General features: G+C 36.2%; 1 protein-coding gene and 1 non-coding gene across 2 annotated transcripts in view; one reads left to right on the plus strand and one right to left on the minus strand.

The window, feature by feature from the left end:
* Positions 1 to 999: 999 nt before the first annotated feature.
* On the plus strand, positions 1,000 to 1,144 carry LOC123037840. The gene has a single exon (XR_006417647.1). It is a non-coding gene; the product is annotated as a U4 spliceosomal RNA (small nuclear RNA).
* A 1,653-nt stretch (positions 1,145 to 2,797) lies between these two features.
* LOC108046053 (glutamate receptor ionotropic, kainate 2) overlaps positions 2,798 to 19,794 on the minus strand; it is a 28,607-nt gene continuing 11,610 nt past the window's right edge. The window contains exons 8-13 of the mRNA XM_044459673.1: positions 7,531 to 7,811; positions 7,286 to 7,475; positions 6,613 to 6,974; positions 4,960 to 5,390; positions 3,481 to 3,740; positions 2,798 to 3,287 (exon numbers count right to left, since the gene is read on the minus strand). Coding sequence (XP_044315608.1) covers positions 3,096 to 3,287; positions 3,481 to 3,740; positions 4,960 to 5,390; positions 6,613 to 6,974; positions 7,286 to 7,475; positions 7,531 to 7,811 — 1,716 coding nt within the window. The 3' untranslated portion in view covers positions 2,798 to 3,095. The remainder of the gene's footprint in view (positions 3,288 to 3,480; positions 3,741 to 4,959; positions 5,391 to 6,612; positions 6,975 to 7,285; positions 7,476 to 7,530; positions 7,812 to 19,794) is intronic.

Below are 19,794 nucleotides of genomic sequence, written 5' to 3' on the forward strand. Positions count from 1 at the left end.
AAGAGGACCACTAAATCTTGCTAGAAATGTGTGCTTAAAAGTGTGTTTTGCTATATATGTTCCAGACATATGGGAACTACATATAAATACTCTAAAAAAGAGGAGGTTAACTTACTATTAAATTGTTGTTATAATTGCAAGGGGCAAGAGTTCGTTTCTGGTTTAATTTCCTTACAGTGCTCTCTTTAATTTTAAGCTGAGGCGGACATACACATTTTTTTATTCGCACCTATTTACATACCCGTGACCCAATTGCCCCCCACAAATTTGGGAATCTTATGCTTGGCGTCAGCAACCGGGACATAATTAACCCTTATTTGTACATTTTACGGCCGCCACCATAAAAGGGCCATTTAAATTACAAAGCGCAATGCTTGGCCATTTCGCGGGCCAACGGAGTCGTTTGTTAATCGTCGGCTTTCAGTTTCGTCCTGGTTCCTTGTTCCTGGGTCCCGAAACTGCGATGACCTGAGCTGGAATGTTGGTGTGTTGAGTGGCTTTTAACTTTAAGGCGAAATCGGAAGAAGAACGCCTTAAAGCAGCTTACAATTTGGGCGGTTTGCGGGCAAGCGGCTTAACTCGCATAATCCGAGTATCTGAACCGAGCGCAAGCAAACACTTGACCCTTTCACTGCAGCTGCCATTTCCATTCTATTCGATTTTATGTCGGTCCCGAGGGGTCAGTGAGTTGGCCATGCTTGTCATCGAAGTGGCTGAGAATAGAGCAAGAAGCTTTCGAGGTCATAAAAATGCAAAAGCTAGGTAAACCAGTTTCAGCCCTTGTGGGTTTCTCAATATACAATATACACTAGAACCAGAAGCGATGCGATTGTAGTTGGTCTTTTCAGTTAAGGGGTGACTGACTGACGAATCCTTTTCCAGCCACCCATTATACGAACGTGTTTTTCGATCCTTTCGTTGGATGAGCACTTATAATTTCCAAACTGTTCAAGCATTCTCCATATAGAGGTACTCAGCATTTTCACCGAATGTATCACCAACCTTGTGCAGTGGCAACATCGCAAGCTATGAAGTCCTAACTGAGCTGCGATTATTGCTAGTTGAAAACTAAAACCAATATCTCGCCCAGCGTGAGGATCTACGATCTTCTACACTGAGGCAATTTTTTAAGCCCCTCACGGGGCTAACTTAACAATACATTTTCATCATTTCAAATTACACAGTTCAACGTAGAAAATCGAAATGCAAATTTGACTTTGGATTCTGAGTGTCCTTCATTCAAACTAACTAAAGCGTAATTGGATTTCTTTGGCTTAGCTCAAGTTTTGATGTTCTGACGATTAAAACATTTTGAGTAACATTTTAATATATAGGTATAGACGTTGATATCTCTTATTTATCTCCCATTAACACCCAAAAAAGCAAAATTAAAGAAAATTAAAAACAGTGAATGCCAAAATGTTGTCTTAATTGGGGAAAACACATTATGGTATTAACATATAATAAATATCAAATTGATTTTTTCAGACATTGCTAAATTTTAAACAGACTGGGAAAGTGTTTTAAATAGGTTTTTTCCTTTTTGTTTGGTGCATACCTATAATATAAAAAGGAAATATAAGCTAGTTTCGATAAGTGCTATCGAAATCTGAAAACAAAAATGCAGCTTCAAAATTAAAAGAGATGTATTCAAAAAGTATGCTATAAAAATTATATGCTAAACATTTACTTCTGTAAAAGCGGGAGCAGATGAAACATCGGTAAAATAAAGATGATTCAATAACTAAAAAATATTTCCGTAATTGAAAAAAAATACACCAAAGTTTAAAAAAAATAGTGCTTAGCTTACAAAAAATACATGAACTTCTTAACATATTTTATATTCGAAAATTGTTGCCCTTGACGTTTTTTAACGGCTACTTTATTTTTTTAATGGCGAACGTAAAAGTACGCATTTATATTTATTTTTATACCCCTGCAGAGGGTATTATAATTTCAGTCAACGCAGTGAAGGAGACATTTCCGACCCTATAAAGTATATATATTCTTGATCAGCACCACCAGTAGAGTCGATCTAGCCATGTCCGTCTGAAACTTTCCCAAAAGTTGTATTTCTATTGCAGCTAGTATATAGGTCGGAACAAGCCGGATCGGGCGACTATATCATTTAGCTCCCATCGAAACAATCGGAAAAAAAAATTCAAAAAAAATTATTACTTTGCTTCCTTTGTTCTTTGGAATTCGGTCTTATTTAAATAGTATGGAATTACGATTTTAATTAAATTAAAATCGAACATCTATATCATATAGCTCCCATAAAAGAATCAAAAAATTAAAAAATATTAATAAAAAAAAATTATTTTGGTGTTTTTCTATTTATAAAAATATTCCTTTGAGATTTAGTAATTATTTACTATCTCAGAATTCCGCTTTTAGTTTTGTCAAAATCGAAACCACAATATCATATACCTGCCATAGAAATGATGGCAAAGTGCATCGCAAAATCGACATTGTTTTTAGTAATATAGGCATATAAATTAGTCGATTTATTATAACTGCAAGGGTATATAAGCTTCGGCTTGCCGAAGTTTGCGTCCTTTCTTGTTATATTTTTTTTTGTAGCAGCTGCAACTTTTGTTGAGCATGTTTTTTAGGTGTCCGTTACTTCTCTTTTCCCTGTTCTTCTATACATTACCACTGATACATTTAACTAGTTCAACAGGTAATTATTGTGTTTGATCCTCCGGCGAGTGAAAGAATAAAATTGTAGTCTTGTATTTATTTTTCTAATTCATCACAAATATAAGAATTAAGATTAAATCAACGTCAGATAAAATTTGTGTAGCATATTTTATTGCTAATGTTTTTTTTTCAATCTTTAAATCTGTCAGTTTTTGAATTCTTATTATTTTTAAAAGAAGTTACGGCTTTAAACAAAAAATAAACCATATAAATGAAGTGCAATTTGTATATTTAATCATCAACATTATTTAGTGTTGAGATATAAAAGCGCATTTACACAGAGGGCATTTACAGAATCAGAAGAGCCATAGACAAATGGGTACGAGCCCATCTGATTTAAATTTTCCTTATTCTATGCTAAATTATTTTTCGCTAAATGTACGTAAGCCTTTCTACTCCACTAGTAAGCGACCTACTGGTCTTTTTTTCTTCTTCACACTCGATGCACTCGAAATCTGCTCCAGCGATGAGTAACCCGTCGAAGTTGAATCGCGGCTCTGGCGATAGGTGTGCAGCGGCTTTTTGGTCAACCAAAATCGAATGACAAAGTAAGACTCTGCCCTCAGAGCAAGCATTGGATGAATCTAAAATGTATTTAGTATATAAATATGAGATGAATAAATGCATATATTTGTGTGGAAGAGGTCCACTTAGAAAACCCCATAAAAACAAAATATCCCACAAATATATAAAACAACTAAACATTTTAGATCCTTTCTAAGTTAAATTTTTCTGCAATGTGGGTCATTTTGTTTTCTGGGTGTAGTATGTATATACCTTCTCCTTCACTGCTATGCGCTGCACGTGCCACAAAAACTCTGCGACGCCAATCACAATTGCTATAACCACGCCCACGATAAGCACCACAAACAGGCCGGCCACTGAATCCATATCAAGCTTGGCATCATTGCCATTCGAGGCACCCAAGTCACATTTGGTGGTGTTGTCGTTGAACCAATTGTTGCGGAGTTTGTACAGAACGCCCTGCTCGCTGAGCTTGAGGATTCCCACGCTGAGATTGGAACGGAAGTTAGCATCTGCCGGAAAATGTTTCCCATTAAATAGAAGATTTAGTTTTATCTAATATATCATTAACATTTTCATTGCTTTACTACTAGCTGTTTTTATACCCTTGCAGAGGGTATTATAATTTTGGTCAAAAGTGTGCAACGCAGTGAAGGAGACATCTCCGACCCTATAAAGTATATATATTCTTGATCAGGGTCGCGTCCTGAGTTGATGTAAGCATGTCCGTCTGTATGCCCGTCTGTCTGTATCTACGCGAACTAGTCTCTCAGTTTTAAAGATATCGAATTGAAACTTTGCACACCGGAAGTTGCGATTTTTTATGAGTATTAAGAATGCATCATATGAATAATTTTGGAGAATGTAATTTACAAAATATTCTGCAAGGGTATATCAACTTCAGCTCCGCCCGAAGTTAGCTTCGCGATCCTGATCAAGAATATATACACTTTATAGGGTCGGAGATGTTTCCTTCACTGCGTTGCAAACTTTTGACCAAAATTATAATACCCTCTGCAGGGTATAAAAACCTCAACGAAAAAAATTTTAACTTTTGATTCTTTCTTTTTGGCTTAAATAATTTAGAAAGGCAAAATAAAAAGCTACGAAAAATATTAATTTTTATTATTTATTATTTTAAATAAAAAACTAAAAATATATTTTTATTAAATTAATGGGCGTTTTAGGATATTTGTAACTCAGGCTGAGGGGCCTACCGATTTCAAAGCTGATGATCTAGATTAGCTTTCCTTATGTAGAAGCTTTATCGCTTCTTTTATGTGTGTAGGCATGATGGGGACTCTACAAAAACACCTCAAAGTCAAAAGAGACACACTGTCTTTCGGTTTAATAATTATTCAGAATAGGGTCTTAAAAGTGATTTCAAAACCTTGTGATTTCTGAGTGTTGAATCACATAGGATCCATTAATAACGAGAACGGATTCTGTGCTTGTTTAAAGAAACATTTACTCGAACCCTAATGATACTCTACATATAACTAAGAATGGAACTGACATCAGCAAAAGGATTTAAAGTTTGTATTTTAGCATTCCTCTCATGGTTATTAAGCTTGTGTTATAAAAGAAATGAAAATATAACCAACTAAAATGAAATTTCAATTAATATCAAAAGGTCATTAAAAACCAACTCAAAAATTATATTTCAGAGTAATTTTCGAAACTAGCAACCGTTTAAAGCTGAAATCAAATTAAGGAGTCGGCTCCACTTACTCAGTGGGACTGCTATTCCGTAGTGCTTCTCTCCAAAACTCTCCCCGATCTGGGTAAGCTCGCAGTCTCGCTGGACGTAGTATTGCAGACTGGTCGTCTCCATCAGGAAATTGTAGCCTCCCTTGCTCAGCTTGACGCGGTCCACCCCCTCCTCGTTGTTCTTGGTGAAGGCGTCCGGCTTGAAGGACAGCATCTTGTTCCACGCCATCCGGTTTTCAGTGTCGTTCGATTCAGAAAAGTACACCGATGTGGCGCCACCGTGGATGGTGCCAAACTGAACCTTGTTCTGGTCAACGAGATCGTGCATGGAGCCGATATTTCCAGCGATCTTCGCAGAGGTGATAAACGCAGCCAACTTGGCAATGTAGGTCTGGGAGATGAGCAGGGCAAAGATCCACCAGAAGGCGGTCAGCAAACGCATGGGAAGACCCCTAATGATAAATAAGCATGCTTGAGTATAAATACTGTAAATACTAAGATTATAACTATATTACAATTAACAAAATAGCTAAAGTTAACTGGACAGAAGACCAAAAAAAAGACATAGAATGGAAACTATCAATAGGATGAATATTAAATAAATATCTTCGATAGAACTAAAATAAAACTTTTCTATTTATCAAAATATTTCTTTGAGATATAGTAATTATCTACTATATCAGAAGTACGCTTTTAGTTTTGTGAAATCAGACAACAATATAATTTAGATCCCATAGAAAAGATGTCAAAAATCGACATTGCTTTACTTTAAATACCCTTGCAGAGGGTATTATAATTTTGGTCGAAAGTTTCTAACGCAGTGAAAGAGACATCTCCGACCCTATAAAGTATATATATTCTTGATCAGGATCGCCTCCTGAGTTGATATAAGCATGTCCGTCTGTCTGTTTCTACACAAACTAGTCTCTCAGTTTTAAAGATATTGAATTGAAACTTTGCACACACCGTTCGTTCCCCTGCACGCAGTATATAAGTCGGAACGGCCGGGATCGGACGACTATATCCTATAGCTGCCATATAAATGATTGATCGGAAATGCCATAACTTTTGTGTTTGTAAAGTTAGGAAGTTGGGATTTTCTACGGGTTTAATTTTTGATCAATCAATCCGACCTACCATTTCATAAGCATCGGCCGACTATATCCTATATAATTACTTCTATGACCGTTATTGCCCGTTACTGTTACTAACTTCCATTATAAAAAAAGCTAAAAAGGATAGATATGTCAAATTCAAATGAAGTATAAGTGTTAAGAATGCATCATATGAATAATTTTGGAGAATATAATTTACAGAATATTCTGCAAGGGTATATCAACTTCGGCTCCGCCCGAAGTTAGCTTTCCTTTCTTGTTTGTTGGTACTACAGGCATAGAAATCGAAATGTAGTCGCTTTGTAATAACTGAAAGGGTAAATAAACTTCGATTTTTTGAAGACTGCTTCCTTATTTTCTTCTTGTCTTAAAATTAAAATCGGAGTTTCGATTATTGTCCATGGTGTGAAAGAAGCTTGTAATGTTTAACACAGTGTAATTCGAGAAATTCGAAGTAAAAATCGAAAACTATTATTTCCTTAATGCTAACGATCTGAATTTAATAAAATTACATAATAATATTTAATAAAATGCATTAAGTCCAATATCAACTACTTGCCTTGGTAAAAGATCGCAGCCTTGATTGAGGATCGATCCCAAGACCAGCCACATAGTGTTGTTCAAATGCCAGATGTTCTCTCGCTCCAGTTCCTGGTCCCCATTTTCCACCGGCGGCTCCCACTCGAATTGATCCATGCGACCGGTAAGAATCAAGGCCAAGCCAGTGATCATCATGGCAATCATCACATATAGCCACACTTCGACTCCATACGGATTAAGGAAGGCGTAAATATTTGCCTTCGGTGGGGGCTCCTTGTATGACAGAATGCTTATGCCCAGCTGCATAAAGGGAACCGTGAAGTCCACCACCGAACGACGCGCCTGGGTAATGGTCAAGTCACATATTCCGATTTGCGCATTCTAAGGTAAAATAAAACAAATCTTGGCGTTAAATTAAATGCTTAAATTACTTTGAACCCAGCTTGTTTACGAAAGATATTATACACACCTTAAGGCAAAAGTTAGCAACCGCTTAATATTATTTCAAAGCTGACTGGATGAAACTTGCCAATACTAAACTGGTTAATTAATTCTGTTATAACTGAAACAGGTCTTGTGAAAGAGGAAAGTTTCATCCAGAAAGCTTTAAAACTGAAAACAAATTAATCGAATATGTCATAAAACTTACTTTTAGCTTTTATTTCTTGTCTTATTATTTTAGGAATACTCACATTGTCTATCAATTGTCGGATAATACCATCCCACTCATCTGTGGCAGCATCGTAACTTCCATATTTATTATCCCTGACGGGTTCAAAGATGAAATCAAATTTGCATTGCCTGGACAACGCGTACATTAAATCTACGGCGTAACCTTCGAAACGTTCATTTCCCTCGTAGTGAACTCCTTCGGGTTCCGGACTAGAAGACAAATTTTTAGCTTAGGTTTTTTAGTTACATAATACTATGAACTAACCGCCAACTGAAGTAGGGTTTGCCCACCCGAGTGGCCACTGTATATCGGACGGGCTTTTGGGAGAAGTCCTCTTTGTCGTCAAGGCGTCTCTGTTTGACGGCCTGAGTCGAGTTCTCCCTGATTGATTTATAGTCCACAAGCTGGAACTCCTTGTTCCAGATATGAGATACGCGATCGACGAGGGGGTTGTAGACTTCAAGGTTAAAATCATCGCGCTGACCATCACTATTTATCTGGAGCCTTTGGGTTTTGAAGGGGGGCTTGACATTCTTTGGAGAAAGCTGAAAAAAATGTTATTACAAAATTTGAGTTTCGGTATTATCCAACAAAAGCACCAAAATCCAACAAAAATAATGGCAGGATCTTGAAAAGATAAGACTGGCAAACGAAACGATACACAAATACTCATTAAAGTCGAAGCGTATTTCGCATAGGGATCTGAATAAATTTAAGAGTCACTGCCCAAGCGTGAATTTTCTATAGTTACCTATTTACATTCAACACAATTATTTCTGAACCAATCGACTTTTGAAAGGTCTTAGAATCAAAATTCAAAGAGCTAATAAAAAATATCAAAATATCGATCAATATACAATAGGTTAAGTCGGACTACCGTATAGCGATTTTTCAGCACACTCTGGTGTGATTCGTCACTAAAATGCGACCAAGTCATAATAGACTGTGGGCCCTATTCAGTTCTGGCCATCAAAAGACTTCCTTTTAACACAATGTACTTTAAAATACCTATGCCCATTGTAATTACTTCTTTGAGATAAAATTTGTAAATATTGTACCAAAATTTTATTTTCTATCATATATAATGAATAACTAAAGGTATTTTTGCCACGTCTCAAAAGTGAGAAAATTAATAAAAAATGGTGCTCCCCGCCATGATTGCCTGTAGCTTATAGTTGTTTGCTTTCCAGCTCTGTATTAAGAACAAGGGAGCATATTCTTCTTCCGATTTCGTTTTGGAATGCCGTGTTATTTGCAGACGAGTCAAAATGTAACCTTTTTGGTTTAATATGTTTGGCGGCAACCTAATACAGAGCTCGAAAACAAACTCTTAAAAGCTACAGTCAACCATGGCGGTGATCATCTTATGGTTTGGGCCTGTATGGCAGCTTCTGGCGGGGCAACCTCGTTTTTTTTTTGAAGTTATCATGGATGGCCAAGATGTACCTACAGATTTTAAAGGAATACCTAATCCAAACTGCAGAAAAACTGGGCATACGCTATCGATTTCGATTTTACCAGGACAACGATCCGAATCATTCATCAGGAATTGTGAAGGTTTAACTTGTCTGGAACTGCCCTCATGTCGTCATAACGCCAGCACAGTCTCCAGATTTAAATGTGATCTAAAATTTTTGGGAAATATGGGACATCGCTATAAGGAAGAGGAAGATTTCGAACAAAACGACATGAAAAGTGTTCTTATGGAAGAATGGCCAAAAATTCCAGTGGAAACCACTAAAAAGTTAGTTTCTTCCTTGGGAAATCGTCTCAAAGCTGTCCTGAACCAGAAAGGAGGACATACCAAATATTAGCTTTTAAATTACAAATAATAAGTTAAGAAGAATGAACTGCACGAAATAAGCTGCGGCATGAAAAAAGCCTGAACATTTTGTTTTTATTTAATAAGTATTTTGTTTTTACGGGGAAGGAAATCGTTTTAATTTAATAAACAAGTTAATATTCCCTTTTAAAATACTGCATTTAAATTTTTCTGTTATCTTTCTTAGTTTAGCAGGAATAATGACTTGAACTTTTTTTAGGTAACTGCACGAAATAAGCTGCGATCCACTGTATATGAAGTAACTTTAATATCTTACTTATTGCATTCGACCTCTTTTAGCAAATGGATAGATTGCTGTACAAGTACAGTGGAAAAACACTGGAAATAGAATTCTTTAAAAAAAATCTATGAATAATTCAAAAGCAAATTCCAATTCCGATTTCGAGCGACTTTCGTTTTAGTTTTTGATAAATCAGAAATAATGTAGCAGGATTGCTACCTATTAGTATGTACATACATACATATGTACATACAGTGACAAACTTAATTATTGGCACAGCAAGCATGTTAAACTTTGAGGCTATTTTTCTTCTTATAATATGCTGATATTAAAATAAAACAAAATATTTTTAGATAGAATCATTAATATTATGTTAAATACAAGTGGCTTCATTAATTTATCTTTTATAAATAATTTATTAAAAATAAAAAACCAAAGAATGGACCAAATTTGCCGGAACAAAATTATTGGCACACTTGGGTTTTAATTAACTATTTTGTTAAAACTTTATCGATTTGGCCCCTTTTTTTTTATCACATTTGCCTCTATAATCTTAATGGTATAATGATAAATTTTATAGCTAAAATTGTTTTAGTGCCTTAAAATAAAGGAAAAGTTGTTTGACTTTACAAGGTAAAAATAAAATCAACCGCATGTGTCCAAAAATTAAAATTTAATAAGCAGGATCAATGCAAATCGAAAGTCAACATTGGGGAAAGGATGCCCAGAAGCCATTTTTCCCATTCGGAGTCCTTTGCTACATTTTAAAGGACCCACGCAGTTGCAAAATGCAGGGCACACTGGCTAATCCATGGCTTTGAGAGGCCAGGAAAGCGTAAGGATCGTATAAAAGGACAATGTCAACCCCCAGATCTTCTCAACACGTATCGAAGTTGATGATTAGGAGGACTTTGGTAAGGATATTCACCCAACAGCCTTTTTTTAGGCCCTGCATGATGGTTTCTACAAACGAATTGAACATAGAAAAAATCTATAGATTTTAAAAGTCAAAAACAACCTTTTAGTGCAGCGAAATTTATATCTGAGTATGCCAATCGACTTTTGGGTCCTTTCAACCTTCTCGTATGATTTAATTATCCTTTCCCCAAGCAAAGAGCTTATGTTAGAACCCTTTTCAAGCCGATGGATTTTTTCTAGGAGCAATTCGTTTGTAGAAACCATCATGCAGGGCCTAAAAAAGGCTGTTGGGTGAATATCCTTACCAAAGTCCTTCTTATCATCAACTTCGATACGTGTTGAGGAGATCTGGGGGTTGACATTGTCCTTTTATACGATCCTTACGCTTTCCTGGCCTCTCAAAGCCATGGATTAGCCAGTGTGCCCTGCATTTTGCAACTGCGTGGGTCCTTTAAAATGTAGCAAAGGACTCCGAATGGGAAAAATGGCTTCTGGGCATCCTTTCCCCAATGTTGACTTTCGATTTGCATTGATCCTGCTTATTAAATTTTAATTTTTGGACACATGCGGTTGATTTTATTTTTACCTTGTAAAGTCAAACAACTTTTCCTTTATTTTAAGGCACTAAAACAATTTTAGCTATAAAATTTATCATTATACCATTAAGATTATAGAGGCAAATGTGATAATTAAAAAAAAAGGGGCCAAATCGATAAAGTTTTAACAAAATAGTTAATTAAAACCCAAGTGTGCCAATAATTTTGTTCAGGCAAATTTGGTCCATTCTTTGGTTTTTTATTTTTAATAAATTATTTATAAAAGATAAATTAATGAAGCCACTTGTATTTAACATAATATTAATGATTCTATCTAAAAATATTTTGTTTTATTTTAATATCAGCATATTATAAGAAGAAAAATAGCCTCAAAGTTTAACATGCTTGCTGTGCCAATAATTAAGTTTGTCACTGTATGTATGTATGTATTCTTGTATATTCTTAGAGTACGTTGTTGTTGTTGTAGAGCTTGCTCACACTGGGCTCTCTCTTTTCATCTCAACGCTATACAACTCTATCAGAGAGTTTGGGGTTGCACTATGGGGAATTTGCCCGATTTTTTGGAATAAATGTATTTTTTAAAAGTATGCCGATTTTCAATTTTTTTGTTTTAATGTATTAAGAAAACATCAAGCTGTTTGGTAACATACCGCAAATGTTAACTTAAAAGTCTAGTATTTAAATACCAACTGTTAAAGTCAGCTGTTGCAAGCGCACATGGTTTGTTTACATTTTGCTTAACTATGAAGCTCATTTTCAAATCATTATCTCTGCAACAAAATGACGTAAGACAGTAAAATTTGAAATGATTACCAATTCTCAAGGTATGTTCTGTGTAAAAATACTTATATATTGCTTAAAATGTGCGTCCAATTTTTAAAATTTGTAAATGTAGCAGGTAATGTTTTCGTTTGGGTTTTGGAAAGAAAGTTAAACTTTCAATAGAGTTTTAAAAAAATGTTTAACTTTGTTCAGTGAGTGTCTATATATATGTTGTAGAGCCATTAATTGCGAATTCAGAACATATTGTCTCATCGTGCGCTTCGTGCGACTTTTCGCGTAATTTCATTTTTTAGAAACCAATCTCTTGATCAAAAACGCAGCCCTGCTGGAAGTTTTGCATAAGCAAATGGGTCTTCGAGAAAAAGAAGATGGCGAATTCACTTTTGTTAGCTAGCTAGTTAATCCCACAGTTGAATCTCGAACTTTACAGATGTTTTTCAGAGAGCCATGGTTACTTCAGACCCCATCATTTCATCATTTTATGACTGAACCATAGAGTAATAATGTATAGAGGCGTCATTTGCTCTGCCGGGCTCATTTGCTCTGCCCGCGCTCTCGAGTGACTTTGCCAGTGATGCCACGTAGGGGAAAAACGGAAAAAAAGAGAGTTTTGCAAATGTTCGAATCGAGCTTCATTCCATGCCCATGGTGAATTCTTATTGCTGCACTGGTCGCTCTTATTCCTAAGGATTGGTGCGAAAACTCCCCATACTATTGCTTGTGCTTCGCACATGTTAGAAGTGGTGAGAAACTGAAGCTTCGAACATGGCTCTCAGCAGAGCTTTGGCAGAGGCCCGGGCAGAGCAAATGAAACCTCTATATAGTTTCTTACTCTATGACTGAACTCGCTCTCCGCTCACGACTCGCACCATAGAGTAAGAAACTATATAGAGGTTTCATTTGCTCTGCCCGCGCTCTCGAGTGACTTTGCCAGTGATGCCACGTAGGGGAAAAACCGAAAAAAAGAGAGTTTTTCATTTGTTCGAATCGAGCTTCATTCCATGCCCATGGTGAATTCTTATTGCTGCACTGGTCGCTCTTATTCCTAAGGATTGGTGCGAAATCTCCCCATACTATTGCTTGTGCTTCGCACATGTTAGAAGTGGTGAGAAACCGAAGTTAGAAGAAGTTAGCTTCGAACATGGCTCTCAGCAGAGCTTTGGCAGAGGCATAGAGTAAGAAACTATATAGAGGTTTCATTTGCTCTGCCCGCGCTCTCGAGTGACTTTGCCAGTGATGCCACGTAGGGGAAAAACCGAAAAAAAGAGAGTTTTTCATTTGTTCGAATCGAGCTTCATTCCATGCCCATGGTGAATTCTTATTGCTGCACTGGTCGCTCTTATTCCTAAGGATTGGTGCGAAATCTCCCCATACTATTGCTTGTGCTTCGCACATGTTAGAAGTGGTGAGAAACCGAAGTTAGAAGAAGTTAGCTTCGAACATGGCTCTCAGCAGAGCTTTGGCAGAGGCCCGGGCAGAGCAAATGAAACCTCTATATAGTTTCTTACTCTATGGCAGAGGCCCGGGCAGAGCAAATGAAACCTCTATATAGTTTCTTACTCTATGCTCGCACCAACCCACTATGGGGAATTTGCCCGATTTTTATACCCTTGCAGAGGGTATTATAATTTTGGTCAGAAGTGTGCAACGCAGTGAAGGAGACATCTCCGACCCTATAAAGTATATATATTCTTGATCAGGATCACCTCCTGAGTTGATATAGCCATGTCCGTCTGTCCGTCTGTCCGTCTGTCTGTCCGTCTGTCTGTCCGTCTGTCTGTCCGTCTGTCCGTCTGTCTGTTTCTACGCAAACTAGTCTCTCAGTTTTAAAGCTATCGAACTGAAACTTTGCACACACCCTTCTTTCCTTTGCACGCAGTATATAAGTCGGAACGGACGGGATCGGCCGACTATATCCTATAGCTGCCATATAACTGATTGATCGGAAATGCCATAACTTTGGTGTTTGTAAAGTAAGGAAGCTGGGACTTCCTATGGGTTTTATATTTGGCCAATCAATCCGACCTACCAAATTTCATAAGGATCGGCCGACTATATCCTATAGCTGCCATATAACTGAACGATTGGAAATGCCATAACTTTGGTGTTTGTAAAGTAAGGAAGCTGGGACTTCCTATGGGTTTTATATTTGACCAATCAATCCGACCTACCGAATTTCATAAGGATCGGCTGACTATATCTTATAGCTGCCATATAACTGAACGATTGGAAATGCCATAACTTTGGTTTTTTTAAAGTAAGAAAGTTGTGATTTTTTATGAGTATTAAAAATGCATCATATGAATAATTTTGGAGAATATAATTTACAGAGTATTCTGCAAGGGTATATCAACTTCGGCTTCGCTCGAAGTTAGCTTTCCTTTCTTGTTTGGAATAAATTAATAACTCGCGAACTATGTAACATATTTCAGTGAGGTTTTTTTTATAGTGTTCTACATACCTATACACACCTGTTGGAAAAGTGAAAGTATACCCCTCCCCCCCACCCAATTTTTTTTATTTTTTATAATAAATTTAATTTAAGAGCATATAGTCTTAATTTTCAATTTCAATGTTGTACAAAAAATCATAGTCGTTTTCTTCTTCATAATTATCAACATCTAGAGACTCGTCTCCAGGTTCATATTCGCATAATAACAATTGAATGACTTCTGGTGGAAGAGCAAGCAGCTTATGTTTTCGGACGCGCTTCTTCAAATTAATTGATGAAATGATGGGGTCTGAAGTAACCATGGCTCTCTGAAAAACATCTGTAAAGTTGGAGATTCAACTGTGGGATTAACTAGCTAGCTAACAAAAGTGAATTCGCCATCTTCTTTTTCTCGAAGACCCATTTGCTTATGCAAAACTTCCAGCAGGGCTGCGTTTTTGATCAAGAGATTGGTTTCTAAAAAATGAAATTACGCGAAAAGTCGCACGAAGCGCACGATGAGACAATATGTTCTGAATTCGCAATTAATGGCTCTACAACATAGATATAGACACTCACTGAACAAAGTTAAACATTTTTTTAAAACTCTATTGAAAGTTTAACTTTCTTTCCAAAACCCAAACGAAAACATTACCTGCTACATTTACAAATTTTAAAAATTGGACGCACATTTTAAGCAATATATAAGTATTTTTACACAGAACATACCTTGAGAATTGGTAATCATTTCAAATTTTACTGTCTTACGTCATTTTGTTGCAGAGATAATGATTTGAAAATGAGCTTCATAGTTAAGCAAAATGTAAACAAACCATGTGCGCTTGCAACAGCTGACTTTAACAGTTGGTATTTAAATACTAGACTTTTAAGTTAACATTTGCGGTATGTTACCAAACAGCTTGATGTTTTCTTAATACATTAAAACAAAAAAATTGAAAATCGGCATACTTTTAAAAAATACATTTATTCCAAAAAATCGGGCAAATTCCCCATAGTGCAACCCCAAACTCTCTGATAGAGTTGTATAGCGTTGAGATGAAAAGAGAGAGCCCAGTGTGAGCAAGCTCTACAACAACAACAACGTACTCTAAGAATATACAAGAATACATACATACATATGTACATATGTATGTATGTACATACTAATAGGTAGCAATCCTGCTACATTATTTCTGATTTATCAAAAACTAAAACGAAAGTCGCTCGAAATCGGAATTGGAATTTGCTTTTGAATTATTCATAGATTTTTTTTAAAGAATTCTATTTCCAGTGTTTTTCCACTGTACTTGTACAGCAATCTATCCATTTGCTAAAAGAGGTCGAATGCAATAAGTAAGATATTAAAGTTACTTCATATACAGTGGATCGCAGCTTATTTCGTGCAGTTACCTAAAAAAAGTTCAAGTCATTATTCCTGCTAAACTAAGAAAGATAACAGAAAAATTTAAATGCAGTATTTTAAAAGGGAATATTAACTTGTTTATTAAATTAAAACGATTTCCTTCCCCGTAAAAACAAAATACTTATTAAATAAAAACAAAATGTTCAGGCTTTTTTCATGCCGCAGCTTATTTCGTGCAGTTCATTCTTCTTAACTTATTATTTGTAATTTAAAAGCTAATATTTGGTATGTCCTCCTTTCTGGTTCAGGACAGCTTTGAGACGATTTCCCAAGGAAGAAACTAACTTTTTAGTGGTTTCCACTGGAATTTTTGGCCATTCTTCCATAAGAACACTTTTCATGTCGTTTTGTTCGAAATCTTCCTCTTCCTTATAGCGATGTCCCATATTTCCCAAAAATTTTAGATCACATTTAAATCTGGAGACTGTGCTGGCGTTATGACGACATGAGGGCAGTTCCAGACAAGTTAAACCTTCACAATTCCTGATGAATGCTTCGGATCGTTGTCGTGGTAAAATCGAAATCGATAGCGTATGCCCAGTTTTTCTGCAGTTTGGATTAGGTATTCCTTTAAAATCTGTAGGTACATCTTGGCCATCCATGATAACTTCAAAAAAAAAACGAGGTTGCCCCGCCAGAAGCTGCCATACAGGCCCAAACCATAAGATGATCCCCGCCATGGTTGACTGTAGCTTTTAAGAGTTTGTTTTCGAGCTCTGTATTAGGTAAGTTAGAAGAAGTTAGCTTCGAACATGGCTCTCAGCAGAGCTTTGGCAGAGGCCCGGGCAGAGCAAATGAAACCTCTATATATGTAGTTTCTTACTCTATGGTGATACTGAACAGATACTATTAAACTAAAATAAAGCTATAAACAATTAATTTATATATTCAACGGTGTTTAATTATATATTTAGGGATATCTATATCGTACCCCCATAACATCAGAAGTGGTCCGATCACGAGCCAAATAAATTAAAACCTAACAAAGCAAAATGGATTTAAACGAAACATCGATTGAACAATTAAAAAAGTGGTTGAGGGTATTAAAGTTATCGACGACGGGTACAAAACAAGAATTAATTTTACGTCTAAACCAATTACCGACCGAAATACGCAATAAGATTGATGAAATGTTTATACAAAAAGAGACGGCGGCATCGAGGATTACGAAGAAGAAGGCGATGATGGAGAAAACGAAAGCGAAGTTGCTGAAGAGAACGAAGAAGCTAAGGGCAGCATTGGCGAATTTGGTGGCAGCATTGACAGGAGAACAAGGGGTCAAAGAAGCAACGAAAAAGGCGGCGAACAAATGGAAGGCGGAGGCAGAAATCAAAAGTATGCAGAAGACAACATGCAAAACCAAGCTGGATAGAGTTGCAACGACGCAATAAGCAGCGTGCGTGAGGTGAAAAATGTCAATGTCACGAAAGAAAAGATTAATTAAAGAGGTGATATTTCGTTGGGAATGGCAATACAAGTATTGAGTGAGTTTGCTGGGGATTCGTGTGCCCGCAAATGGATTACTCTGATGTAAATTCTGCATATTCGGAATCAAGGGAAAAGTCTTGGTGTGGCGGAAAAGCGGAAAAGCCTTCAAAAAAGAAAATTTAGTAGGCACGGTGAAACATGGAGGAAGCGGTATTATGGTGTGGGGGTATATGGTGGGAAAATTGACGTTCATCGAGACAATTATGGATCAAGGACTATATATTAACATTTTAAAAGACAATTTGCAGCAAAGTGCTGAGAAATTGGGGCTGGAAAGTGACTATTGGTTCCAGCAAGATAACGACCCTAAGCACACTGCACAAAATACCAAGCTTTGGCTGCTGTATAATGTCAAAAATCAGCTGCGAACACCACACCAGAGTCCGGATCTGAACCCAATCGAACATTTGTGGGATCTCCTTGAGAGAAAAATCCGAAAGCACACAATAACATCAAAAAAAATGCTCAAGGAGGTAAATATAGAGGAATGGGGCAAAATCGCTACGGAGGAGACCAAAAAACTGGTCGACTCCATGCAGAAACGTCTTACGGAGGTACTCCAGAGGAAAGGATACCCAACAAGTTACTAAAAAGGATTTTCATTTACGTTATACTAAACTGTATGCAGACTTTTGCGCGTACACTTTTTCGTAGTGTTAAGTTTAAAATTAAAAATAAAATATAACCCCCTGTTGAATATTTATACGTCAATGAAGACAATAACCTATAGTTTTGTTTAAAAAAAAGAATGAATAAAATACATGCATAAATGGCCGAACAATTAATGTACAAAGTTTGATTTTGACTTTTTTGGGGGTGTGAGCAGAGATATGCGAGTGAGTGTATAATATCGCAAGCATCTACATATGGTATAACCGGACACTACGTCAAAATGTTGATGGCTAAAGGTAAAGCTAATGTTTGGTTCCACGCAAATGCAGGGCGTGTTTTGCTACCACTGGAGGAATTAACTGCCGAACTGATCTCAATGTTTGGCGAAAAAACATCGAAGCTGGAGATAAGGCGCAAATTTGAGAATCGCAAATGGAGTACCGGCGAGCCTTTCGGGAGTTATGCTAATGACAAAGTAATGATTGCTCAGGCATTAATATGGATGCAGAAGAAATGTTAGGCTGCATTATCGAAGGAATCCCAAATCAAGGGCTTCGTTATCAGGCGCACATTCAATGCTTTGTAGATGTTGGGCACATAAAGCGAGCATTTGCGGATGTTAGCTTGCCCAAATCACTTAGTGTTGGAAGGACGAAGACAGTAGCAAATTTCAAGGACAACAAAGAGATGCGCTGTTATAATTGTAATACCAAAGGACACTGGACATCCGTATGCAGGAAGTCGAAACGGGAGAAAGGGTCGTGCTATGCGGCGAGATGGGACATTTTGTGGCTACGTGCGTGAAGAACAAAAATAAGCCGGGTGGCAATAACAATTATGTAAGATACTTCGAAATTAATTTTATGAACGATTCTAATATCAGATTAATTACAGAATGCCTCATAGATACAGGGAGCCCAATTTCATTTATTAAAATATCCAAAGTACCAGAAAATGTTAGCAAATTATTATTTCATTTAGTTATTTTAGTTATTTGAGTCATGATGTAATACTGGGAAGAGATTTTATGAAAGCATATATTATTAATTTAAACCTCGACACTTTGAAAATGGTTACGGTTGAGAAGTGTTAGTGATATTGTTAGTAATGAAAACCAGTTAGTTAGCAATGAAATTAGCGACAATGGGCAGATAATTAAATAAATTTTTAGTAAAATTACAGATGAAGAAAAAATTATAAATACAAATGAAATAGATTTAGTGGCAAAGGAATTGTTTAATATTAACAAAACAGATGAAAGTCCAGATTATAAGATTGGCAATCAAGTGATTTATAATGTTAGGTGTCAGCTTGTTAGAATGGTTGAAAGTTGTTATGTAAATAAAGAAAGACCAAAGGAACCAGAAGTCAGATTGAAATAAAATTAAGGTTAGACGATTCTAAACCTTTCAGTTGTTCGCCCATACTTTTAGCTTATACAGAAAAATAAAAATACTTATATGTGGGAATTATAAGGCCAAGTCAATCGGATTATGCATCTCCAATAGTGTTAGTAAAAGAGAAAACAGGTGATCTTCGACTATGTGTGGATTACCGAAAGCTTAATAAGACAATGGTTAAAGATAATTATCCTTTACCTTTAATCGACGATTTGTTAAACACTTTGGTAAATAAAACCATATTTTCGAAATAAAATATAAAACATGGCTACTTTCATGTGTTCGTGGACAGTGACTCAATAAAGTATACTTCATTTATGACGCCTTTAGGACAATTTGAATTTATGCTGATGCCAATGCGGCTAAAAATTGCTCCGGCGCACAATGGCCGATTTGGCTTATCTAGTTTGGAATGGAATTTCATAAAAAATAACGATAATTTTACAAAGTTTGAAATTTTTATGCAATGTCAACCCAAAAGGGGATTTCAATTTAATTTTTTATTTTTAAATTATAATTTTTTTTTTAATTTTTTTTAATTGAATATTTATTTTGTTTTTAAAGATGTTATTTAAAAAAATAAACCTATTTCAATTTTTCGATTCTGAATCGGAATTTTCTTGTTGTACATTGTAGTCCAAAGTTAAATTTTGACCTTCAATATCAAAAGAAACTTGTTTGCTCGAGTTATTGGCCGAACTTTTGCATAAACTTGTTATTACTGGATCCGACGATACTAACAATAAGTGCAAAAGATGTTAGACCGCGAGTTTTTGCGCGTAGGGTTCAAGCGAAAATTTCTTAAATCTTTGTTTCGGGCTTCCAAGGCTTCTTCTGACAACATCCCGATTGG

This window comes from Drosophila rhopaloa, unplaced genomic scaffold (genome assembly GCF_018152115.1).
Source record: "Drosophila rhopaloa isolate 14029-0021.01 unplaced genomic scaffold, ASM1815211v1 contig_2, whole genome shotgun sequence".
In the NCBI taxonomy this organism is placed as follows: domain Eukaryota; kingdom Metazoa; phylum Arthropoda; class Insecta; order Diptera; family Drosophilidae; genus Drosophila; species Drosophila rhopaloa.